This window comes from Somniosus microcephalus, chromosome 20 (assembly GCF_052327205.1).
Source record: "Somniosus microcephalus isolate GS21.2 chromosome 20, FLI_Smic_1.0, whole genome shotgun sequence".
NCBI lineage: Eukaryota > Metazoa > Chordata > Chondrichthyes > Squaliformes > Somniosidae > Somniosus > Somniosus microcephalus.
Window position 1 is genome coordinate 44,055,932 of NC_141006.1, and position 27,773 is coordinate 44,083,704.

The following is a 27,773-nucleotide window of genomic DNA, read 5'->3' on the forward strand; positions in this document are numbered from 1 at the left end:
CCAACTGTACTTAGGATACTGTGGCAGGTCTCTGCTTAGTATTCAGCTACACCATCACAAGTACAGTACCAAACATAAGTTGTGTTCCCTAGAGTTTTCAGTCACAAAGCTAACTGTCACCATAATTAATGACTTCTTTGTCAACTCTTGGACCTTCACTGTCTGGTGGACCTTCGCTGTCTGGTGGACAATGAAGGCAGTGTATATAGCTAAGCCATCAAGGGGGCATGTTTTTATTTTCACTGGTGTGAAATTGTTTTAGGGAAAACAGGCTAGATGTGCTTCACAGCACTAATGCCATGTACTTTTCCATTACTGCTATCACTAGGTAGTGTGCTTATTTACCGTTTATGTATTTATTTGATCGGGGAGTGGACTGTGTTCATCTGAGTCTTGTCTGTGTTAGTGGTCATCATCTCTGGAATTTTCAGATAACCCACTGCAGTAGGTCATTGTTCCTTTCCAGTCTGTAGGGAACAGGCTAAAATGTCTGACAGCACCCCTGTCCTGAAAGATAATCAACACTATCAATGCAATACAATAGAACTATAATTAAACACAAAATAAGATGCGAATCTTTGAATAAATTTCAGCCTCAGCACATTTAGCTCTATTCCAACCCAAATTAAAAAGAGCAAAAACAAAAAAACCCACAAATTGTCCCTCCCCTCTCCCCCAAGTTATCCTCTTACATCCATGTTATTCATACGTTCAGCAGAGCAGGGCATCTTGATAGATGCTGTGAATACTGTTCGTCAATTATCCCAAGTGCCACAGATACATGCAAAAGGTCATATAAAGCTGTACATTTATCAATACTGTCTACTCATAATAATTCAAACTTTCACACTAAAAATCTGACTGAATCAATGTAAATAATGTGGAAATTTAGTGTTAAAAGGTCATTGAGATAATTTGAATCAAACAACTTTGAAAAGTAGACTGTACAAAGTCATTGAACGAATGGTGAAATGTATGAACTATTCGCTCATTCATATTTAAACTCGGAGTTGACAAAATAGCAAAGTCTTCCTTTAACAATCATTCCCTCACTGTACCAGCTCCCCGTCTACAGAGTGAGGTCCTTTCTCAACCAATCACAAGCGGTGAGATCACATGACAGCCAGACGGGTCATGTGACAGCGGTAAGATGGCGGCGCCGGGAGGATGCTGGTTTGTGCTGCTCTTCTGCTTCTCCTCCGTCTCGGAAACCGTGTCATGGAAGACAGCCCGGAACAGCACCGAGCCACCGCCGGTGGTCATTTGGCACGGCATGGGTGAGAAGGCGGCCATAAAAAAAAAAATCTAATATATTAGTTGTATAATCGAATAGAGACTTAGAAACGGAGTGAACTGGGAGCTGCTGATCGCGGAAAAACCGCGACTGTTTCTGTCGCCCTTCGGTTGACTTGACAGCGACCGGAACCGTTGTTTACATTAAATGTTTGTGCATTTGACGATGTATTTGTTGCACGTTTACAGACCTTGTGTAAATCGTTGATTCAAATTACACAAAACACTAAATTGCAATAATTTTCCATGTTTGCTTTAGAAACACTCAATGTTATAACACGATAAACTTACAATTGTTACTTTTAATTTTAAACTGTAAAGCATGTTTTAAAACCTTTTATAAAAGGCATTCTGTTATTTTAAGCTGCCTCGTGGGATCAGGTCAGGCAAATCCTATTACAGTATAATCAAGCGGTGAGGCGCTGAAATATAGAAGTTTAAACAGCGGCAGTGCAATAAAAATCTAATCTAATCAATTTTTATTGGAAGTACGCAAAACATGTTGCATAATAGCTTGGAAGTATATGCAGTATTTATATAACTTATTAAAGGAACCATTGCATAGCGTTTTACTTTTTTGACTTTACAAATATGATGCACTGACATCAATTCAATTCAATTTTATTTGTCATATATGCAGCAGACGTGTGTACTGCACAATGAAATGTTGATTTTTACGAGTTCTCCCAACATTGGAATAAATATGGCATAACAATGATAAAATACTAATAGAAATACAGTAATAATAAATAAAACAACAGTAATAAATAATAAATTATACATTCATGAGTCTTATGGCCTGGGGGTAGAAGCTGTTTCGAAACCTGCTGGTACGAGACCGTATGCTTCGGTATCTCTTACCGGACGGGAGCAGGGCGAAGAGGTTGTGGCTGGGGTGGCTCGGGTCTTTAATGATTCTCAGGGCCTTCCCCCGGCACCTCTCGGGGTAGATATACTGGACAGCAGGTAGTTTAATTCCTATAGTATGTTGTGCAGCTTTCACCACCATCTGTAGAGCCTTGCGGTCTGTGGCAGTGCAGTTGCCATACCAGGTAGTGATGCAGCCGGACAGGATACTCTTGATGGTGCACTGGTAGAAGTTGGTGAGAATCTGGGGGGCCATTCCAAATTTCTTCAGTCTCCTGAGGAAGAACAGGCGTTGGCATGCCTTCTTCGTTACGACGTCGATGTGATGTGACCACGTTAAGTCCTCCGTAATGAATACACCCAGGAATTTAAAGCTGCTGACCCTCTCCACCTCAGCCCCTTCAATGTAGATTGGGGTGTGTCCCTCCCCCTGCCACTTCCTGTAGTCCACAATCATCTCCTTTGTTTTGCTGATGTTGAGGGAGAGGTTGTTGTACTTGCACCATTCTGCTAGAGCTCTTACCTCCTCCCTGTAGCCTGTCTCGTCGCCATCTGTGATCAGGCCTACAACGGTAGTGTCATCAGCAAACTTGATGATGGAGTTGGAGTTGTGCGTGGCCACGCAATCATGAGTAAACAGGGAGTACAGAAGGGGGCTGAGCACACAACCCTGGGGAGCTCCCGTGTTCAGGATCAGTGTTGAGGAGGTGTTGCTGCCTATTTTCACCACCTGGGGTCTGCCCGTCAGGAAGTCCAGGATCCAGTTGCATAGGGAGGTGTTAAGTCCTAGCTCACTGAGCATGTTGACAAGCTTGGAGGGGATAATGGTATTGAATGCTGAACTATAATCAATGAACAACATTCTCACATAGGTGTTCCTCTTATCCAGGTGTGATAAGGCAGTGTGCAGTACAGTGGCAATGGCATCATCCCTAGATCTTTTTGGGCGGTAAGCAAATTGGAGTGGGTCCAGTGTGTCAGTTAGTAAGGAGTTGATGTGGGTTTTGACCAGCCTCTCAAAGCACTTCATGATGACAGAAGTGAGTGCTATGGGGCGGTAGTCGTTTAAACAGGTTACTTTTGTTTTTTTGGGGACTGGAATAACCGATGTCATCTTGAAGCAGGTGGGGACTACAGACTGGTGCAGTGAACGGTTGAATATATCCGTAAACATGGCTGCCAGCTGGTCAGCGCATGCTCTAAGGACACGCCCAGGGATTCCATCTGGACCGGGTGCTTTGTGGGTGTTCACTCTCTTAAAAGTCTTGCTCACGTCAGCCACGGAGATTGAGAAGACCCGGTCGTCCTGAGCCGCGGGCGCCCTTGTAACAGGCCAGTTGTTGTTGGCCTCAAACCGGGCGTAAAAAGTGTTAAGCTCGTTCGGGAGAGAGGCATTGCTGGGAATGACACAGCTGGGTTTCCCTTTGTAGTCCGTAATAGATTGTAGTCCACGCCACATTCTTCGCGAATCTGAGCTATGATAGTGTGACTCCACTTTATCCGTGTATTGTTTTTTTGCATTTTTGATGGTTTTTCTTAGCTCATACTTTGATTTCTTGTACTCATTAGTGGGGGGGAGGTTTCTAGAGAGCAAATAATAAAAATAACAACGGAGAAGGTCATAGACCTAGGTAGCAGTGGGGGAATTAAAAACCAGAGAGTGTCAGGAAGGGACAGAATGTATGGAGTAAAAGGTAAAGTAGTAAAAGGGGAAAAAGCAGGAACTAAGTGTCACAAAACATATTTAAAAGTTCTTTATCTGAATGCACGTAGCATTCGTAACAAAATGGACGAGTTGACGGCACAAATAACTACATATGGGTATGATCTTGTGGCCATTACAGAAACGTGGCTGCAAGGTGACCATGACTGGGAATTAAACATACGAGGGTATTTAACAATCAGGAAGGACAGGCAGGAAGGTTGGGGAGGTGGGGTGGCTATGTTAATAAAGGAAGGAATCACTGCAATACAGAGAAATGATATTGGGTCAAAGAATCAGGGTAATGAAACAGTTTGGGTGGAGATAAGGAATAATAAGGGGAAAAAACACTAGTGGGTGTAGTCTATAGGCCTCCTAACAGTTGCAACTCTGTTGGACGGAGTATTAATCAGGAAATAGTTGGGGCTTGTAATAAGGGAACAGCTATAATTATGGGGGATTTTAACTTTCATATTAACTGGACAAATCAAATTGGGCAGGGCAGCCTTGAGGAAGAGTTCATTGCGTGTATTAGGGATGGGATTCTTGAGCAGCATGTAACTGAACCGAACAGGGGGCAGGCAATCTTAGATCTGGTCCTGTGTAATGAGGCAGGATTAATAAAAAATGTCCTAGTAAAGGATCCCCTTGGAACGAGTGACCATAACATGGTTGAATTCCATATTCAATTAGAGGGTGAGAAGGTTACATAGAAACATAGAAGATAGGAGCAGGAGTAGGCCATTCAGCCCTTCGAGCCTGCTCCGCCATTCAATGAGATCATGGCTGATCATCCAAATTCAGTACCCTGTCCCTGCCTTCTCCCCATATCCCTTGATCCCTTTAGCCTTAAGAAATATATCCAACTCTTTCTTGAATATATTTAATGAACTGGCCTCCACCGTCCTCTGTGGCAGAGAATTCCACAGGTTCACCACTCTCTGGGTGAAGAAATTCCTCCTCATTTCAGTCCTAAATGGCTTACCCCTTATCCTTAGACTATGACCCCTGGTTCTGGACTACCCAGCCATCAGAAACACCCTTCCTGCATCTAGTCTGTCCAGGCCTGACAGAATTTTATAGGTTTCGATGAGATCCCCTCTCAACCTTCTAAACTCCAGTGAGTATAAGCCCAATCGACACAATCTCTCCTCATACGTCATTCCTGCCATCCCAGGTATCAGCCTGGTGAATCTTCGCTGCACTCCTTCCATGGCAAGAACGTCCTCCAAAACTGCACACAATACTCAAGGTGCGGTCTCACCAAGGCCCTGTACAACTGTAGCAAGATATCCTTGTTCCTGTACTTGAACCCTCTTGCTACGAAGGCCAACATACCATTTGCCTTCTTAACCGCCTGCTGCACCTGCATGCTTACCTTCAGCGACTGGTGCACAAGAACACCCAGGTCTCTCTTCACTTCCCCTTCTCCCAATCTATTGCCATTCAGATATTAATCTGCCTTCCTGTTTTTGCCACCAAAGTGCATAACCTCACATTTATCCACATTATAGTGCATTTGCCATGTTTCTGCTCAATCACCCAACCTGTCCAAATCGTACTGGAGTTTCACGACATCCTCCTCACAGCATGCCCTCCCACCCAGCTTTGTGTCGTCTGCAAATTTGGAGATATTACATCCAATTCCCTCGTCCAGATCATTAATATATATTGTGAACAGCTGGGGTCCTAGCACCGATCCTTGCGGTACCCCACTAGTCACTGCCTGCCACTCGGAAAACGACCCGTTTATTCCAACTCTTTGCTTTCTGTCTGCCAACCAGTTCTCTATCCAAGTCAATACCTTGCCCCCAATCCCATGTGCCTTAATTTTGCACGCTAATCTCTTATGCGGGACCTTATCGAAAGCCTTCTGAAAGTCCAAATACACCACATCCACTGGTTCTCCCTTATCTATTTTACCAGTTACATCCTCAAAAAATTCTAGTAGATTAGTCAAGCATGATTTACCTTTTGTAAATCCATGTTGACTTTGTCCGATCCTGTCACTGCTTTCCAAGTGCTCTGCTATTACATCTTTTATAATGGACTCTAGCATTTTCCCCACTACCAATGTCAGGCTTACCGGCCTATAATTCCCCGCTTTTTCTCTACCACCTCTTTTGATCTCAAACAAACATACTGAGCTTGAATAAAGGAGACTATGAAGGTATGAGAGCGGAATTGATTAGAGTGGACTAGGAAAATAGATTAAAGGGTAAGACCGTACATGAACAGTGGTGTACATTCAAGGAGTTATTTTACAACTTTCAAAAAAAAAATATTCCACTGAGGGGAAAAAAGGGTGTAAAAGAAAAGACAGCCATCCGTGGCTAAGTAAAGTAATAAAGGATAGTATCCGACTGAAAACAAGGGCATATAAGGTAGCCAAATCTAGTGGGAGGATAGAAGATTGGGAAGTCTTTAAAAGACAGCAAAAAATAACTAAAAGATTGATTAAGAAAGGGAAAATAGATTATGAAAGTAAATTAGCTAAAAATATAAAAACAGATAGCAAGAGTTTCTTATAGTTATATAAAAAGAAAAAGGGTGGCTAAAGTAAATGTTGGTCCCTTCGAGGATGAGACCGGGAAATTAATGGTGGGAAACATGGAGATGGCAAAAGCGCTGAACAAATATTTTGTATCAGTCTTTACAGTAGGGGACACTAAGAATATCCCAACACTGGGCAAACAGGGGGCTGTAGGGGGGAGGAGCTAAATACGATTAAAATCACTAAGGAAGTGGTACTCGGTAAAATAATGGGACTTAAGGCGGATAAATCCCCTGGACCTGATGGCTTACATCCTAGGGTCTTGAGGGAAGTGGCGGTAGGGATTGTGGATGCAGTGGTAATAATTTTCCAAAACTCCCTGGACTCAGCAAAGCTCCCGGCAGATTGGAAAACTGCTAATGTAACACCCTTATTTAAAAAGGGTAATAGACAGAAGGCTGGAAACTATAGACCAGTTAGCCTAACATCTGTGGTTGGTAAAATTTTAGAGTCGATTATTAAGGAGACAGTAACGGGACATTTGGATAAACATAATTTAATAGGACAAAGTCAGCATGGTTTTGCAAAGGGGAAGTCATGTTTGACAAATTTGCTTGAGTTCTTTGAGGACGTAACATACAGGGTGGATAAAGGGGAACCAGGTGGACGTAGTGTATTTAGACTTCCAAAAGGCATTTGACAAGGTGCCACACAAAAGATTATCGCTCAAGATAAAAAATCACGGGATTGGGGGTAATATTCTGGCATGGGTGGAGGATTGGCTATCTAATAGAAAGCAGAGAGTTGGGATAAATGGGTCATTCTCAGACTGGCAATCAGTAACTAGTGGTGTTCCGCAGGGGTCAGTTCTGGGACCCCAACTCTTTACAATCTATATTAACGATTTGGAGGAAGGGACCGAGTGTAACATATCAAAGTTTGCAGATGATACAAAGATGGGAGGGAAAGTAGTGAGTGAGGAGGACATAAAAAACCTGCAAAGGGACATAGATAGGCTAAGTAAATGGGCAGCAATTTGGCAGATGGAATATAATACAGGTACTGGAAAGTGTGAGGTTATGCACTTTGGCAGGAAAAATCATAGAGCAAGTTATTATCTTAATGGCAAGAAACTGGAAAGTACTGCAGTACAAAGGGATCTGGGGGTCCTGGTGCACGAAACACAAAAAGTTAGTATGCAGGTGCAGCAGGTGATCAAGAAGGCCAATGGAATGTTGGCTTTTATTGCTAGGGGGATGGAATATAAAAACAGGGAGGTATTGCTGCAGTTGTACAAGGTATTGGTGAGACCACACCTGGAATACTGCATACAGTTTTGGTGTCCATACTTAAGAAAAGACATACTTGCTCTCGAGGCAGTACAAAGAAGGTTCACTCGGTTAATCCCAGGGATGAGGGGGTTGACATATGAGGAGAGGTTGAGTAGATTGGGACTCTACTCATTGGAGTTCAGAAGAATGAGAGGCGATCTTATTGAGACATATAAGATTGTGAAGGGGCTTGATCGGGTGGATGCGGTGAGGATGTTCCCAATGATGGGTGAAACTAGAACTAGGGGGCATAATCTTAGAATAAGGGGCTGCTCTTTCAAAACTGAGATGAGGAGAAACTTCTTCACTCAGAGGGTGGTGGGTCTGTGGAATTTGCTGCCCCAGAGAACTGTGGAAGCTACATTAAATAAATTTAAAACAGAAATAGACAGTTTCCTAGAAGTAAGGGGAATTAGGGGTTACGGGGAGCGGGCAGGAAATCGGACATGAGGCTAGGTTCGGATCGGTCATGGCCCTGTGGGTGGTGGAGCGGGCCCAGGGGCCGTGTAGCCTGGTCCTGCTCCTCCTACTAGTGTTCTATTTCTGTGTTCGATTTTCAGGAGATGGTTCTACAGGAAACTTTGTGCTATCCGGCACCGACGGGACCGAGCTGCTGCCGTTCCCTCAAAACTGCCGGACACTCCAGAGCTAATGTTGAAACATATGGAGATTTTCATCTCCGTATGAGTCAACAACAACAGCCTCTAAACAGTCGGCAAGCGTCTCTGTAGCGTCTCTAGCTGAAGCTGTTGCTTAGCTACAGACCTTGCAGAGCTTGACTGTTCAAAAAAAGCAAAGAAAAGAAATGAAAAGAATAAAAAACGGCTCCTGATTTTTGCCGGTGGCTCCAGCTTGCCGGACGGTTCGCCTCCGGATAACACAAAGTTTCCTGTATTCACAGGGATTAGTGGAGACCTCGGGAACAGGCTGCCAGCTAGGAGTCCTTCAAGAGTAAATTGGGCCTGTTCCTGGCTGGGGTGGAGATCACCTCTTACAGAAGGTAAGTACTGTAGGAAATACAGGGACAGAGTGATCTCCTGGATGAGTTTCGATCAGCTAGATGGGTCAGAGAGGAATTTCCCAGATTTTTTCTCCCAAATTGGCACATTGGGTTTTTTATCTGGTTTTTCGCCTCTCCCAGGAGATCACATGGGTTTGGGTGGGATGGAGAGTGGAAGTAGATTTGAGGTTAGGATCAGATCAGCCATGATCTCATTGAATGGCGGAGCAGGCTCGAGGGGCCGATTGGCCTACTCCTGCTCCTATTTCTTATGTTCTTATGTATGTTCATCCATGTCCCCAGAGTTGAATGCGATGGACCGTGCTTTTAGCATAGCACGGATATCGCCATTTACCCATGGTTTCTGGTTGGGAAATGTTCGTACAACAATCCTCGGAACAACGTCATCTATGCACTTGTTTATGAAACTAATGACTGAATCTGTATATGTGTTGATGTCATTGTCCGAGGCATTCCGGAACATATCCCAGTCAGTGGAATCAAAACAGTCTTGTAACATAGCGTCTGATTGATCCGACCACCGTTGTAGAGATCTCATCACAGGCTTTTCCTGTTTCAGTTTCTGCCTATAGGTGGGTAGCAGCAGGATGGAGTTGTGATCTGATTTGCCGAAGGTAGGGCGGGGGAGGGCCTTGTATCCATCCCGGAACGGAGTGTAAATGTGATCTAGTGTGTTCTTGGCTCGCGTTGGGCAGGTGATATGCTGATTGTATTTAGGCAGTACTTTCTTCAGACTGGCTTTGTTGAAATCGCCAGCCACGATGAATGCAGCCTCTGGATGGGAAGTTTCAAGCCTGCTAATGGTCCCATACAGCTCGTTTAGTGCCCTATTTGCGTCGGCCTGTGGTGGAATATACACCGCTGTAAAGATCACGGATGAGAACTCTCTCGGGAGGTAGAAGGGTCAGCATTTGATCATCAGGTGTTCAAGATCGGGTGAACAAGAAGATGTAAGTAGTTCCACGTCGGAACACCAAGAATTGTTGATCATAAAGCATACTCCACCCCCTCTATTCTTCCCCGAGTCCTTTGTTCGGTCTAGCCGGTGAATGTTGAATCCCTCTGGTTGAATGGCCGAAGCCGGTATCGATGGATCAAGCCAAGTCTCAGTGAAAATCAAGACGTTGCAGTTCTTAATGTCTCGCTGGAAGGTGAGCCTCCCCGAGTTTGTCCAGCTTATTGTCCAGTCACTGGACATTCGCCAGGAGAATACTCGGAAGGGGGGGGGGGGTGGTGTTCACGTCGCCTCAGCTTCACTAATGCACCTGCTCGTCTGCCCCGCTTGCGCCGTCGTCGCTTCCTGATCACAGGAATGAAGTCAGGTAAGCAGGTGGGAGGGTAGATGATAGTAGCAGCAGAATCCCAGTTCGAAAAATCGGGGGTAGGTCCTATATCTCTGGACGATCTTATGTCCAGAAGTGATTGACAGTCGTAGCGGATAAGCGAAGAAACAGTACTTACAAAATTGTTTAATAATAACAAAATAATAAATAAAGTGGAAAGTTGTGGACAAGCTCGTAAAACAGCGGCTACCCTCATGAGCCATACAGGTCGGTTAAACAGTAGAATATTTTTTAAAAAACAACTAAACTACTAATACTAAAACTAGAATGCTAAATACTAAACAGTAGAATACTAAAAAACTAACAGTACGATATATTAAAATACAACATCTAGTCAAAATGCAGCTTTTTTTATTTGCATATGATTCTACCCGGACCAACTGATACACTTCCTCAAGCAACAAAACCCAGTTAAAGCATTAATGTATTCAAATAGCTATGGTGATACTTCAGTCTTGTTCTAGTTTCTGTGTAACTTACTGATTAATTTTAGGTGACAGCTGCTGTAAAGCACTTACCCTGGGATTTATCAAACTGGTGGAAGAAACAATCCCAGGAAGTTATGTTTTATCCTTGGAAATTGGAAACGGTGTTGCTGAGGTATGTCTTAATGAGAGATAATGAGCGAGAATGAATTCGCCCAGTAACAATTGTAATGCAAAATTTGAAATGCTGTTATTACAAAATCAGTTTTATTGCTCCTAGCAGCAGTGTAGCAACTTTGTTTGTTGAAGTACTCAAAACAAATGATTTGGTGTTGTAGATTTCATTACAATAGCTCTGCTCTACAATTCACTTGGAGTGGAGTACAAAAATATTAAATGGTTTTCTAATTAGTTAGGAAGCTTAAAATTGTATGTTGTACTAGAAGTCATGGTTATCAGTTACAATGAGGAGCTATTGTATTTGTCGCACTTTCTTCAGTAGGGTTCCCGCTCTTGATTCCTGTCCAGTGATCCCCAGTGGAAGTGTGCGGGTGGGATGTATGTTGGCATGGATAAGATTAGGCTCAACTGTGTTTCTTTCCTCTTTTCTATGCCCCCCTGCCCATAGAATAGTGTGATTAAATTCAGTCAGGTTCTGTATGAATGCCCACTTAAGCCAACAGGAGAGGAGTGCGCTCATAGGGAACCACACTCAAGATGCCTTCAGAAAGAAAAGTTGTAGGAAAAATAATTTTAATATACCCTCTTTTAAATCTACATTTTATTTCCTGTTACATGCTATCTCTGATATAAAAGGAAAAAAACCAGCTTAGTGTTGGATTCTGCACCCCAAATTTTCTCCACACCTCTCCCCTCCTGAAGGTGCTGACTGTTACTAGGATATGGTTCCTTGGCCCCGGCAATCCTATGTACCTTGTGCAATCTAGACAGTGCGTTGACAGGGTTTTGACTGTGAAGGGCATTATAACAAAGTCAGACGCTGTCCTCATCTTTCATCCACATTTGCACATTGTTTGACGCAGGTTACGGGATGGTGATTCGGAGCAAGATCCTTAGATGATAGATTTCAACTGTCTGGTCTAAGAACACTGAGGCCATTGCACCCTGACTGAGAATAGCTAACACTACAGATAGGGAAGTGAAGCTGTGACTTCCTGGGTCTATGTGGTTCAGAGCCATACCTAAATGTGCTTTGACAAGCTAGGAATAAAGTGGTTGTTGCAAGATCCAGAAAATTAGACAAAAAGCAATAATTTCTGTGTTCATTATTCAATGACTAAATATCAAGTAAAATGCTGATTTTCAAAAATAAGGAAATTGTGGTCTAGACTTATCTACTGTTAACGATACAATCCCTCACAAAGATCTCTGTACATTGGAAACTGTGTTTTTAGGACGTTAAGAACGGTTACTTCATGAATGTAAATGACCAAGTAGAGCTGGTGTGTAATATATTGTCCAAGGACAAGAAGCTACAGAATGGATACAATGCGATGGGCTTCTCTCAAGGAGGTCAGTTCATGTAAGTGTGACCAAATGGGGCCTACAGTACGAGTACTTTTCACATCCTCAGGACATCCCAAAGCATTTCACTGCCAATGAAGTACTTTTTTTTTAAATGCAGTTAAAGAGGGGGCTTTTAATGGTTTGGTTGCTTATTTTTTTATACAGAGCTTTCTCACTAATTTTTTTATCCATTATAGAAGAGCTGTGGCACAGAGATGTCCTTATCCTACAATGAAAAATCTCATCACGTTTGGAAGCCAACATCAAGGTAATATTTACTGGTCCAGTCTACTCCATTTAAGTGCATATTTGTTCAAATGTATAATTTTCAAAGGTTGAAACCCTTACATAGGTTTGTCACACAACTACAACAATTATTAGTGAGTGGCTGCAACATTCTATAGGTACTGTGTCTGAAGGTGGCAATGTCAAGGTCACGTGTGACTAAGTACAGTGGAGCGCCAGTAACAGTGCGCAACAGCCTCATTACTTAAACTGAAGTCCCTCGTCCTGTTAAAGCAACCCATTGCTTCCCAACCTTTTCAAAATTTCAACTGAAACTACCTTCTCTGTTACTACCCCGCAACGAAGTTGAAAGTTAGCACAGGGAATAAAGAAATTTTCATGTGGAAAGCTTTGCTTCTCCTTTTATGAGTCAAGGTGTTGACAAATGCGTTCAAAGATCAGCCTGATAACTCCACCCAGCGACTGAACTGCCTGAAGCAGCCTTCATGATAAATTGGTGCCTCTCTGAATCAGTGTCCATTAAGATCAGGCGTTACACTGAAGCAGCATGCATTCTAATCAAGTGTCTACTTTCCCCCATTCAGCTATTAAAATCAGCTCTGGCTTGCGCCCATCCCTACTGATCATGATACTCAGCCACTGGCGTCCTTGTCTGCTCCCCCAGAGACTACTAAAATGCGAAATGTCACCCAGAACCCCTCCCACTCCACTGAACATTGAAATCAACCCTGGGATACTCTTGCTCCCTGTGACCATGAAATGCAGGCAGCAATTTGCAGCAGCATCTGGTGAAATTGGATATCATCCTGTACCTCAAACGCAGCACTAAGTATTGCTACTCAAGCCTTCTACCCCCACTGCCCCAAAACGTTGAGCAGTAAAATCTGCTGCCCCCTTAGAGGAAAATACCAGCTCATTTTCCTGCCTCTCTCTCACTGATGTACTTTCCCTAACGTGGCTGCTTCCTATCCTCCCCACACCTGCCACTTCTCTTGTATGTGGACTGCAAAGTTAAAAACCAAATTATTCCAAATGTAGTTTTATCTAAAATATTTATTATGTGCTGGTGTACAAGGTGACTTGGGGACAGACCTCTGAATAAACCACAACAAATCCCACTGAATATACCACCATGTTGTGACCTGCAGACTTCCCCATGAATCACGTTTTTTTTTAATATGGAAAGAAAAATAAAGTAATAATTTCAGGTCTTCCCTACAGACTAAGTTCTGATTCTGTTTCTTTCCCCCTCTCCCCCCCCCCCCCCCACTAGGAGTGTACGGTTTACCCCGCTGTCCTGGAGAGAGTTCCCACATCTGCAACTGGATAAGAAAAATGCTGAACTTGGGTGCTTACAGTAGTCCAATTCAAGAGCAGTAAGTCTATCAGTAATGAGAGATTTTAAGATAGTCCTGTCATGTATCGTACATTATGTGAATCATGTGTCTGATGATTATTCCACAGTGAACTAAAAAAGTCAGTAAATATCTCTAATACTGTGAGAGAGCAAATAGGTGCTCACTGCTATGTGTCCATTTCCAGTTATAAGAATGAAACAATAAAAGCCACACTCTGAACAACTAGCAAGAGGTACAATTAAAGTGAATTTTCCAACAGCTGTTCTTCTTAAAATTCACTCTGGTTAATGATGCAGAAAAGATTTCAGGAAGGAAAATCGTGCTTGACAACCAGATAAGAGTTCTTTGAGGAGGTGACAGATATGGTGGATAGGGAAATGCAGTAGATGTGTAGTCCAAACTTAAGATACTAAAATAGGAGGCATAGTAAATAAGTGAGGACCAAAGGAAACTACAGGTGGCAGATGGAATTCAATGTCAGTAAGTGTGAGGTGGTACTTGGTTTAAAAAAAGTAATAATTATAGCTTGAATGGGGGAAAGGTGGTGAGGTGGGAGAATTGAAAAATTTGTGGCTTTTGGTTCACAACACAAAGCCATAAAAAAGCTAACAGAATATTGGGTTTTATGGCCAGAGGAATAATATATAAAAGTAGAGAAGTATTGATGAATCTAAGAAAACCTTAAGACCACACTTGGAGCACTGTAACCAGTTTTGAGCTCCACCTAACAGGAAGGATGTTGAGGCAGAGAGGGTATAGTGCAGATTCATGAGGAGGCCTGGTATGAGGAAATACAACTATGAAAAAAGACTTCAAAAATTGGTGTTTTCATTAGAACAGAGGAGGTTATGGGGTGGTTTGATAGAATTGTTTGAATTTATGAAGGGAATGAACAGAGTAGATAGAAACGTTCCAACGATGGAGGAGTCCAGAATGAGGGGACATGGATACAAGATACAATGTAAGAAATTTAGGACAGAGCGAAGACTTTATTTTTTACACGGAGGGTTGTGAGGCTGTGGAATGCATTACCCCAGTTAGTGATCGAAGCAGCGTCCATATCAACACATAATAGTTTAGATCGGTGGTTGAAGGTAAAGGGATATATGGGAACAGGGCAGGTAGGTGGGATTAGGAATACTGCTTGCGTGGAGAATAAACACCAACACAGACTGGCTGGGCAGATAGCTTGTTTTAGTGTTGTAATTTCTATGTAAATTCTACGCAACATGTTTAACTTTTTTTCTGTTTGAGAAGTAATGAAAAAAAACCCACACTGAATAAAACTTTGTGGCGATGTTTGAGCGGGGCTTGCTGTGCTGTTTCGACTTTCTTAAACATACTAATGGTCTCCTTTCATGTTCAATTTTAGTTTTTGCCCAGGACTTTAAAGTAAATCCCCAATAGTCCACAAGGGCAGATGTTTACAGTGCATGAGTTCATTTCATTATATCAATGGGGACGGGTGGGGGTGGAGGAAATGAACCAGATCAGCAAATGGAGAGGTGCGTGACTCAATAATGTCACTTCACAGATGCTGCCCCTTGCTTAAATTCTTATTGGAATATTATTAGTTCAACTCCTTGCATCACAAATCATTTGAATGTCCACAACAGCAGATTTTTTTCAGAGTATCATTTAATTTTAGATGTCTTCTCTGCTCAACGGCACAGGAACTTGCAATGAGCTTTGTAAATTCAATCATCGAATTTGGTCATTTAGAATAATATATGCCAAACATGGTTGGTTAATTTCTGTCTGCAGTTATTGAAATGTATAGTACTGACTGGAGAGTTGGATTGCTTTTGGGGTCAATTAGTTTGATGTTTGGATTATGGAATATCAGTGTGTAATTGAAGACTTAATTTTTTTCACTTGGGTGCTCTCAAAGATCCTTGAATATATTGTAAGCACTTGGCTTGATGCTCACTTCAGCCATCAATCCCATTTTGAGTCTGTTCCGTTTGCTTTCCACCCTGTCCATAGCACTGAGTCACCCAAGTCAGTCACCCACAACTTTTGTAAGTACAAACGTGGCTCAGTATTCCTCCTTGTCCGCTTTGAACTTGCTGCATTCAACATACAGGAAACTTTGGTTTATCCGGAGGTTGTATGTCCGGAAACCTCGATCTACCGGCAGAAATCAGGAGCCATTTTGTTAGGTTTTTTTTCTTCTTGTGGCTTTGTTTTCAACAGTCGGGCTCTGGAAAGTCTCTCTGAAGCTGTTGCTAAGCTACAGAGACACTTCCAAAGTACAGGCCGACTGTTTACAAGCTGTAGTGTTTGTTGTCAGATACGGAGATGAAAACCTCCGTATGCTTCAACATTAACTTTGTATGTCTGGCAGTTTTGATAGATCGGCAAAAGCTCGGTCCCGTCGGTGCTGGATATAACAAAGTTTCCTGTAGTTGATTATTGCACCCTTTTTCCACGATTTCTCCAATGAGGTCCACCTCCACGGCACCAGCCTCACACGCTTCCACCCTTGTCCCAACGTAACCATAAAGGCTATGGTGAATTTGTCAATAGTCACTTTTATAATTGATTAAGGCCATCAATTAATTCAGTTTACTTACTCTTGCTTTCCTGCTAGCTTGGTGCAGGCAGAGTACTGGCATGATCCCTTGAATGAAGACCTGTACAGGAACAAAAGCATTTTCTTGGCAGACATCAATCAAGAAAGGGTACGTACTCAGTGTTACTTAGTGACTTTAACTTCTTGTATGAGAAATTGTAGGTTGTAAACTGCATCCATCAAATGTCAGCACAGCATTAGGCACTGGCTGTGCCACCATCACCCCAAACATCACATCCTTTCAGAAATGTAATTTTGCCTTCTTTGCTACATTCCTATATCGGTGACCTACGTTGCCACTTTTGCTGTTTGTCATTTCATGGAATAGATTTGCTCAGAGTCTTAATGTAGCAGCTGAGTTTCAACATGTGCAGAGGGAAGTAGCAATCAAATGATATTTAAGCCTGGGTTTTAAATACTATCTTTGAGTGGGGATGAAACAATTACTGTCTCTACTTTTATTACAGGGCATCAATGAAAGCTATAAGGAGAATCTGATGAAATTGAAAAAGTTTGTAATGGTGAAATTCTTGAAGGATTCCATGGTTGACCCAGTTGATTCGGAGGTGAGGATGGATGCTCTTGACTCTTCACCTAACTTATTGTAATTACTGCTACAAATATGGTTGTAGCTGTGTCTAGAATTTTAGTTCTGTAAATGTCAGACATCAGGACACTTTTTTAAATTAAATTGTTTTTGTATCAATTTTCCCTATCTTTTTATTTGAACTGGTTTAACCAAATTTATAATGAAGCTATCAAATCTACAACATAAGGAAACTGAATTGATTCCAGTAGATAGTCATTACTTGGACCACCCCCTCCCCCACAACATGTCTCCTGAAGACACAAATTACAACATGGCAACAGGCTGTTTGCCCAACCAATCCATCCATACAAGCAGTAGTCTGGCTTCTTTTCTCCACAACCAATTATCTTTCAAACCCTTTCCCAGCCCTTCCACCCTCGCCTCCAACAAGTGTGAGGGACTCATGGACTTTGTCACTCAGGTTGCTGCTTCCTCCCCTTCCCCCTTGCTCACTGAGCCCTGTATGCAGTCTTTCTCTAGCTTCCCATCTCCCTTCATGCCCTCTTCGGTAAATCTCGTCTACAAGACCTCCTGCTCCTTTTGACTCCATTCTCACTAAACTGATGCCCACACAACTTTGCTTCCTGGCTTCCATGTTAGCTGATATTTGTAAATGGTTCTCTCTCCTCAGGTACTGTCCCCCTCTGTTTTAAAACTGCCTTCATGCCCCTTCTGCAAAAAAAACACCCTTCTGTCCTTGCAATCTCCCCTTGCTCAGGTCCCTGAACATGCTGTCACCTCCCAAATTTGTTGCCCATCTTTCCCACAACTCCCTCTTTGAATCTCTGCTAATCAAGTTTCCGCCCCTGCCACTGCACCAAGACCCCAACAAAAATGTCCCTAACCAAAGTCGCAAATGTCCTCGCTTGGTTCCGCTCTTGCATATCTGATGGTAGCTAGAGTATCTGCAGTAATGGTACTTCTTCCCACCCCTGCACAGTTACCTTATGAGTGCCCCAAGAATCTATCCTTGGCTCCCTCCTCGTCCTCATTTACATGCTGCATCTTGGCGACATCACCCCCAGACATGGGGTCAACTTCTACTTACGAACATACGCACAATGATGGGCAGGAAAAGACCCTCTGGTCCACCCAGCCTGTCCCACACGATTGTGATCCCTTGTGTGTCACAATATATACACTCCACCCCACCCGAAACCATGTGGTCTTTAGGAAGGGTGAAAACAGATAAAAACCTAGGCTAATTTGGGGGAAATAATCTGGGGAATTCCTCTCTGACTCCCAATGACATTCGAAACTAGTCAGGAGACCAGTCTGGCCCTGAAAATTCTATACAGTTTCTACCTTTTGTACGCGGTGATCTCCGCTCAAGCTGGAAACCGGTCCAGCTCTCGCTTGAAGGAATTCAGCGAATCAGCATCCACCACACGAGCAGGCAGCCTGTTCCAGAGGTCCACTATTCTCTGGGAAAAGAACCACCTCCTAACATCTAACCTTATACAACTTAAAATTGTGACCCCTGGTCCTCCCAATCTATTTAATTGGAACAAGCTGTTAACTCTAACAGTCTATTCCCTTCATGATCTTATAAACCTCGATCAGATAACCCCTAAGTCTACGCTTCTCTAAAGTGTAGAGTCCCAAAATGTATGCTGGCAACACACAGCGCTACCTCTCTACCAGCTCTCTGGACCTTTCCACTGCCTCTGTACTGTCAGACTGCTTGTCCGACATCCAGTCTTGGATGAGCTGAAGTTTCCTCCACCTAGACATTAGCAAGACCAAAGCCATTGTCTTCAGCTTCCACCACAAACTCTGTACTCATCCCCCCCACCGCCCCCCCCCCCCAGTCACCTGTCTCCGGCTGAACCAGACTGTTAGCAACTTCGAAGTTCTACTCGATCCTGAGCTGTGTTTCCGACTCTACATACTTTCCTTCATAAAGACCGCCTACTTCCACCTCTAACATTGCCTGTCTCTGCACATCAGTTGCAGAAACTCTCATCCGTGCAGTTGACACTTCCAGATGCAATATTCCAATTCTCATCTCCTCAGTCTCCCTCCTCCTCCCTCTGTAAACTTCAGCACATCCAAGTCTCTGCTGTCCATATCCTATCCAACATCGAGCCCTGCTCATTTCTCACTCCTATCCTCACAAACCTACATTAGCTCCCGGTCCCACAGTGCCTCAGATTTAATATTTTCATCCGTGTATTTAAATCTTTTCATGGCCTTGCCCCTCCCTATTTCTGTAACCAGCCCAACAAACTCTTCGTTCCACTGATTCTGGCCTCTTGTGCATCACCATATTCACTCCAGCATTGGCGGCTGTGCCTTTTATATGACTAGCCCCCCCAAGCTCTGGATAAGCTTTCTGAAACCCCTCCACCTTGCCCAGCTCCGTTAAGACTGTTAAACCCACCTGTTCGACCAAGTGTTTGCTCACCTCTCCGAATACTTTCTCCTTTGGCTTAGCATTCATTTTTTTCCTTGCACCTCTACAAAGTGCCTTGGGGCTTTTTTTCTGTTAAAGGTGGTATATAAATGCAAGTTGTTGTCCTCATTCTGTGCGCCCACCCAGATCCCATATCTCTTTATCCCCATTGACTTCTGTTGGGTAAGGTACTTACTGGGTAGTCCCAGTTGAACAAGCAGGGGAGCTTACTCGTGATCAATTAGTTGTTACTCTGGCACACAGCTGGATGCCCCTTAGCCTTGGCTCTGCTAACTTGCACATAAACTCTGTCATAGGTAAGTGGGATATATCCCTACAAGGAGAGTGTTTGCATCTCGTACTGACAAACAGAAAACATATATAGAAAAGTGTTACTTTCTCAGTAACTCAAACTGGAAGCTCAGAAATGGATTGCCATGTGAACCAGACAAACAAAAATTGCCAAACTTGTAATTTTCATCCATTGCTGCCTCTTTTAGAAACATTAATTGATTTGCTTTTTTCAAAATAAAGTTGAGCAATTTTAAAAATCACACCATTTCAAAACCCAAGCCATGACATAAGCAATGCAGGAGAAGCAATCCCATTTTGACAAACCCAACACTAAATTATCACTCCTCATCTCTGTTGCAGTGGTTTGGTTTCTACAAAATTGGCCAGGCCAAGGACACTTACAGCTTGCAGGAGAGTGCTCTTTATCAAGAGGTAAGATTTGTTGCGATGTTTTGTGGAATTTGCCTCTTCTATGCTGTAGAAAGGCACCTCTCTTGAGGGACTGGATGATATAGCGGGCTAACACACTGCTCCTTTTCTGCAACCTGTGTCTGAATCTCTGTTGACTGTTAAAATCCTGAGAAATGGGAGCCTGGGCAGTCTCAAACCAGTTCCAGAGAGACCCACCACAGAGCAAGTTACAGCAAGATAAAAGAAATGAGGGCTACCCAGATAAAATAGAACTGTAGATCAGCAATGGGAAATAAACCGGTGTTAGAAACATTACAAATCAGGTTTATACCTGTAAGAAGGAGGAAAAAAGGGAATGTATTACAGGCAGGGGTTCCATGGATAAATGGGGAGATTAGATCAAATTTGAAACTTAAAAAGCAGACAAAACAGATAATTAAAAAGCCATCACAAATATGAATAAAGAAATGCTACAAAAACGACCAGAAAAACTAAGAGGGAGTACGAGAGAAAATTAGCAAAAAACTCAAGGACAATAAAATGTTCTTTTAATAAGAGTCAAGGTTGGAGTTGGGCTTTTAGGTTGAAGAAGGCAAGTTTTCAGTGATGAGTGAGGGAATTACAGGAAATCTCTCACTGAGTGGTGAGTGGTGTTCCCACAGTGGTCGGTGTTGGGCTGCTCTTATTTTACTATGTAATAAAGAAGCGATCTGCACCTGGCAACTGATGGAACACTATCAAAATTTGCTGATGACACTAAATTTGGGGGGGGGTGGCGGTTACTGATTAAGATTGTGAAAGAATTCCAGGTGGCCATTGGTGAGTTAGCAGGATGGGCAGATCCAATTTAAAGTAAAAAAAAATAAATAATAGATTTTGGAACAGAGAAATGAAATCCACCCTAAATAGGAAGATTTTAAATAGAGTACATTAACTTGGAGACCTTGGTATGTATTTACACAAGTCATTAAAAATTGGCAGTACAAGCAAATAAGTCTATAAAGAGGCAAACTGAACCCTTCGTTTTGTAACTAGAAGCATAGAATACAAAAAACAAGGAGGTCATCTTAAACTTGTACAAAACCTTGAGCCACAGTTAGAATATTATGTACAGTCTTGGGAACATTATAGATTCACTCGTATGATGCTGGGGTGAGAAGTTAGTTATTAGAAATAATTAAATTGGGGCTTTTTTCATTCAAGTGGAGAAGGTTTATGGGTGCCCTGGTATCATCATAAAGGTTATGATGAGGTAAATAGCAATAATTGTTTCCACTGGCCACTAAGACAGCCGTGAGGTTGCAAATTCTGATGAGACCAATGCATCAGGCAGACTTAGTTTTAAATGAATATCTTCACCGCATGGTATTGAAAATAGTAGGTTACCCTTGTAAAAGCAATACGGCAACAGCTTTTACGGCAATACAGAGGTATCAGACGTAAGTATTGGATTTAATTCTTACCTTTTGGAAAATATTTTGATTGCACAAACTCCATTGAATGCAACATGTGAAAGCTTCCCCTGTGACAGAGTTTTTCCCACCAATAGCTTGGCCCATGCAGGGCCCCAGGTTCAATCCATACTCTGTGCTGAATTTCCTGATCTCAGCCAAAGTATTACTGTGGTGGCAAGTGTGCCTGCTTTTGAGCACCATTTAGTAACCCCTACTGCAAATGCACATCGTGCAAGGACAGGATTTGGCGTGGCTGGAATAGGACCTGCCAGTCCCTGTTGAGGCTCAGACATTAATAATGGCCAGATGAGCAAGGTACCAGGGGATGACCATACCCAACGGAATCTCCGTTTGGCTCTTCAACCTTGTTATACCTCTGAATGTCTCTTCACTTCTCTTTTGTTCTCTTCCCAGCCTGGCCTCTTAATCTATTTCATTTCCTGTGCTTCTTTAGTCTTGACAAAGGGTTCACCCGAAACGTTGACTCTATTTTCTCTCCACGGATGTTGCCTGGCCTGCTGAGTTTTTCCAGCATTTTCTGTTATTTCAGATTTCCAGCATCTGCAGTATTTTGCTATCGATGACCATATACCTGTACCAGGAGTCAAAAAAAATTCAAGACGAGACTAACTTGATGGAAATCTCAGCAAAAAAAAACAAACATTTATTTTTCTCATAGGATCGATTGGGGTTGAAGGCAATGGACAAAGCGAGCAAACTGGAATTTCTAACTGTGGATGGAGACCACCTTCAGTTCTCAAAGGATTGGTTCATCGCCAACATAGTTCCTTACCTGAAGTGACCTTTTAACTGAGCTAGTAGCTGTCGACTAATTGATTCACCCCAACATTAACACATCTAACATCATGTAATGTTGTATGTTTTGTAAAATACTGGCTCATTATCCCAGTTTGAAGTAGTTTCAATTCCAAGTAATGTGAAACTTTATAGTGTGATTTTTCACAATGCAGTCTGCTCTTAATATCAATGCAAATCCTCTGAATTCAAATTTTAGCACTAAATTCTTGTCATTTATGTTGCTTAACTCAAATTGCTAGATAATTCAATTTGCAATGCAGAAAACTTTGAATTCAGCAATAGGTTTCACTTTTCAACAAAGCTGAGGCAAATAATGGTTTTGAAAACAGTATACACAAAATAACAGTGGAATCACACAGTTCAGGAATGAGCCACACACAACAAGAAGGTGTTACCCATCTCGTGAGTTAGCTCATCAGCAGGCCCTCAGTATTTCTGGGCTACAGTCATTTACAATCAGCCAGTGTTGCTGCACCTGATCACTACCCACTGACCCTCTGTTGGGATAAATGCATGTTGGATGAGAAAAGGATCAAGCTTGGTTTTGATGACCTCCCACAGTTGAATAGCTGACTGACACTCTAGGCTCACACGAGGAAGTTGAGACTAGAGAGGGAATTGTTTTTCACTGGCAAAATTACATTAAACATAGATAATGGGCAGTGCCATTTGTTAAAGGTGGACCATGACTATTTTCACAGTATAAATCTGACTAGGTGAAAATACCTTTACATACAATAGAATCAAAATCCCTATTTTGACTCTTCTATATATTGACAATTCTGTTTGTCCCATTGACCTGTTTATATTCGTTCTGCCTAACAGTATTAACCTATTCCAGGTTTGCACAGATTAGTTGTGACATTTCTGTAAACAAGGTCGGCTACATCTTTACAAAAACGTAGTTTGAAGGGACTTCTTAAAAATTAGCTGACACTACACATGGGTGTAATTACAGCTCAGACAACTTAAACATAAGTTTCACCAGTAAGATAATGCTAAAAAGGCACTTGAAACAATTGAGGGGGAGCAACAGGTCAATGGGACAAACAGAATTGTCAATATATAGAAGAGTCAAAATAGGGATTTTGATTCTATTGTATGTAAAGGTATTTTCACCTAGTCAGATTTATACTGTGAAAATAGTCATGGTCCACCTTTAACAAATGGCACTGCCCATTATCTATGTTTAATGTAATTTTGCCAGTGAAAAACAATTCCCTGTAGTTTTGAGGCTGTACACTGTGAATTTCTTGGCTTGGCATTTGGTGTTACTTCCTACCTTTAAAGATAGATTCTTCTCATTCGGCCAGATAGCAGGCCCTCACTAAGGAGAGACATTACTTTTACTCTCCACATTTTGCAAAAGCTCATTGGGCCAGAAATTGCTGCAATGGTGTATCTCGTGGCGAATTACGTTAATTGGACATTTGACCTCACCGTTCACATAGCATTTTTTGCTGTAAATTGCTGGAACGTTGCAATGATAATTAATGGTACAGTGGTGTCAATTTTGCATCTGGGACCTCAGCAACGTCGTGCCCAATGGTCTAACACACTGACCAACCACATGGCAATATAAAAAGCTGAAACTCATGCCATAACTCAATTAAGGTGTGGCATTGCAGTGAGCAAGGTTCCCGCTGAGCTGCGCATCTGTCTGGAGGTCCCGCGCAGGCTGCTCACCGGCTTTTGTATGAGAGGAACCGCGCATGCTAGAAAATTTGGGCTGTGCAGCCATTAAAAGGGACCACGCACCAAAAAAATGGAACATTGGCGGTGAGTGACCTGTAAGTTCTGAAATGCCTTTAAATCAACATTAAAAAGTTACTAACATTTAAAACAAACTTGAAGAATCTTTAACAGTGCAGTAAAACGTAATTAACAGTGTTTTGCATATACACTTTAAAGATGTGCACTACTTATGTCAATTCTTCCTGATGAGACTGCAGTTTTTTGTTCTCATCTGTGTTAACTTGTTGAATGTTGTTGTTGTTTAAACTGTTGCACTAAATAAAATTACCACCGTTTCACTTTTAAACCTTGCCCGTCCTTCCTTTTGTTCATGCCTAAGTGGGGACTCATTCAACAGACACATTCAGGACTTCCTGGTCCACAGGGCTAAGCAATCCCACAATCAATGGATCAGATCAAACCTCTGCAGTCCTGCCACATCCATTCGTGAATGGTGGTGGACCATTAAACAACTAACAGGAGGAGGAGGAGGCTCCATGAATATCCCCATCCTCAATGATGGTGGAGCCCAGGACGTGAGTGCAAAAGACAAGGCTGAAGCGTTTGGAACCATCTTCAGCCAGAAGTGCCGAGTGGATGATCTATATCGGCCTACTCCTGAGGTCCCCACCATCACAGAAGCCAGTCTTCAGTCAATTCGATTCACTCCACGTGATATCAAGAAACGGCTGCGCGCACTGGATACAGCAAAGACTATGGGCCCCGACAACATCCCAGCTATCGTGCTGAAGACTTGTGCTCCAGAACTAGCCACGCCTCTAGCCAAGCTGTTCCAGTACAGCTACAACACTGGCATCTATCCAGCAATGTGGAAAACTGCCCAGGTGTGTTCCTGTCCACAAAGCAGGACAAATCCAACCCGGCCAATTACTGCCACATCAGTCTACTCTCAATCAGCAGCAAAGTGATGGAAGGTGTCATCGACAGTGCTATCAAGCAGCACTTACTCACCAATAACCTGCTCACGGATGCCCAGTTTGGGTTCCACCAAGACCACTCTGCTCCCGACCTCATTACAGCCTTGGTCCAAACATGGACAAAGGAGCTGAATTCCAGAGGTGAGGTTAGAGTGACTGCCCTTGACATCAAGGCAGCATTTGACTGAGTGTGGCATCAAGGAGCCCTAGTAAAACTGAAGTCAAAGGGAATTGGAGGGAAATCGCTCCACTGGCTGGAGTCATACCTAGCACAAAGGAAGATGGTTGTGGTGGTTGAAATTCAATCATCACAGTCCCAGGACATCGCTGCAGGAGTTCCTCAGGGCAGTGTCCTAGGCCCTACAATCTTCAGCTGCTTCATCAATGACCTTGCCTCCAACATAAGGTCAGAAATGGGGATGTTCGCTGATGACTGCACAGTGTTCAGTGCCATTCACAACTCCTCAGGTAATGAAGCAGTCCATGCCCGCATGCAACGACTCCTGGACAATGTTCAAGCTTGGGCTGATAAGTGGCAGGTAACATTTGTGCCAGAGATGCCAGGCAATGACCATCTCCAACAAGCGAGAGTCTAACCACTGCCCCTTGACATTCAACGGTATTACCATCGCTGAATCCCCCACCATCAACATCCTGGGAGTCACCATTGACCAGAAATTTAACTGGACCAGCCACATAAATACTGTGGCAGCAAGAGCACGTCAGAGGCTGGGTATTCTGCGGTGAGTGTCTCACCTCCTGACTCCCCAAAGCCTTTCCACCATCTACAAGGCACAAGTATGGAGTGTGATGGAACGCTCTCCACTTGCCTGGATGAATGCAGCTCCAACAACACACAAGAAGCTCGACACCATCCAGGACAAAACAGCCCACTTGATTGGCACCCCATCCACCATCTTAAACATTCACTCCCTCCACCACCGGCGCACCGTGGCTGCAGTGTGTACCATCTACAAGATGCACTGCAGCAACTCAACAAGGCTTCATCGGCAGCACCTCCCAAACCTGCGACCTCTTCCACCTAGAAGGACAAGGGCAGCAGACGCACGGGAACTCCACCACTTCCAAGTTCCCCTCCCAGTCACACACCATCCTGACTTAGTATATCGCCACTCCTTCATCGTCACTGGGTCAAAATCCTGGAACTCCCTCCCTAACAGCATTGTGGGAGTACCTTCACCACACGGACTGCAGCGGTTCAGAAGGTGGCTCACCACCACCTTCTCAAGGGCAATTAGAGATGGGCAATAAATGCCGGCCTCGCCAGTGACGCACACATCCCGTAAAAATGAAAACAAAACACAGCTCTGCTGGTGGACTTCTGGGGGGAGGGGGAGAAGGCAACTGGTGGCTATCAATGGCCGAACGGCTGAGCCACCAGCTGCTGTCTAGCTGCCCTGACCATTGCAGCTGTGCCTTCCTCAGGGTGGGTGGTGGTAAATGGATGTACATGCGACCCACGACCCCAGTGACATCCGGGTTGGGATCCTCCAGAGCCACTGGAATCTCCTATGCCAGGTTAAGGATCAGCCCTTGCAGCAATGCAAAATTTTGCCGTGTACAGCAGCCCACCACAGTCTTTGCCACTTTGCTGGGCAAGTACTGCAAAACACTGCCCTGCCCCCCAGCCCTGACCTGTCGGCACCGGAAGTGTGATTTTTCTATACCAACTTGCCAAGAGGATGTTACTCTGACTAATGCAGTAATGGTTAATTTGGAGCTGCAGGAATTTCACACAAGTTCTGCTTCATTCTACAAATCATGAGCCTAGTTAGTGTCTAACATTAATGGCATTTGATCATGAGCTTGTTTTTCCAATTAGCTTCCTAAAGGTATATCTGTTTTGTACAAGTACCATCGTTTTTTGTAATGTAGTTTGTTCCCCTTTTAACTTTTGTATCCCCCCCGCCTCCCTCCAATCTCATGTTTCATATCCCAGTTGTGTAACATGAAACTCGTTCCGTAATCAGCTGTCTGGAGATGTGCAAGAGCTTCCCTCTCTGCAATACTTCCCTACAGCTGAGAATAGGACCTCAATGTGTCGTAAACGTCAACAAAAAAAATTCCATGCGAGCACATTGGCTCACTAATGAACTATCTTGCCACAAGTCTTAAGATAATTACTTGGGCTGGCAGTATGTTAGTAATCCAGAAGCAACAAATATTCTAAATCTTGGGTTTCCAAAAGGATTTAGGTTAATACATTGCCCCATGTTTCAAGCTTTTTGCTCAGCCAAGATATCGCAGAGGTTAAGGGAGGCGGAAAGTGCCTTCAGTACCCTCATGAATGACAGCTTGTGATTTTCCACTCGGCAGCCTACGATTTTCAATCTATTCATTTTAATTGGCTGAAAATCGCGTGCTGATGAGTGCAGATGTAGAAAAGCACAGCCAGTATACTTTTCTGATGCTGGAACTAAACGTGCCCTTTCACTCATGAGATCTAGAGACAAACTCTAGTCTAATGGGATGGAAGTCTTCTCTCTACCAGCTATAATGATTCTACATACAGTGAAGTTAGGGGAAAATGGAAACTAGTTCCTAAAAACCCACGAAGTCCTCAATTCATTTTAGAGATCAGCAAGTGCTGCTAAAACCAACAACCTTTTTACTTAGCGATAGCAAAATACTGCGGATGCTGGAAGTCCGAAATAACAACAAAAGACGCTGGAAAAACTCAGCAGGCCAGGCAACATCTGTGGAGAGAGAAATAGAGTCAACATTTCAGGTTGAAACCCTTCTTCAGAACTGAGGGAAAAAGGCAGGAAATGAAACAGATTAAAAGGCAGTTTGGGGGCTGGGAAATGGGGGAGGGGATGAAACATAGAAACATAGAAGATAGGAGCAGGAGTAGGCCATTCAGCCCTTCGAGCCTGCTCCGCCATTCAATGAGGTCATGGCTGATCATCCAAATTCAGTACCCTGTCCCTGCCTTC

General features: G+C 43.2%; 1 protein-coding gene across 1 annotated transcript; it reads left to right on the top strand.

Annotated features, from left to right (window-relative positions):
• The first annotated feature begins 1,038 nt into the window (after positions 1 to 1,038).
• On the top strand, positions 1,039 to 24,185 carry LOC147103175 (palmitoyl-protein thioesterase 1-like). The gene is made up of 9 exons (XM_085962554.1): positions 1,039 to 1,277; positions 10,545 to 10,651; positions 11,892 to 12,019; positions 12,201 to 12,271; positions 13,523 to 13,625; positions 16,201 to 16,291; positions 16,650 to 16,748; positions 19,821 to 19,892; positions 22,005 to 24,185. The coding sequence occupies exons 1-9, from the start codon at positions 1,151 to 1,153 to the stop codon at positions 22,125 to 22,127; spliced, it is 921 nt and encodes a 306-aa protein (XP_085818680.1). The 5' UTR covers positions 1,039 to 1,150; the 3' UTR covers positions 22,128 to 24,185.
• Positions 24,186 to 27,773: the final 3,588 nt, after the last annotated feature.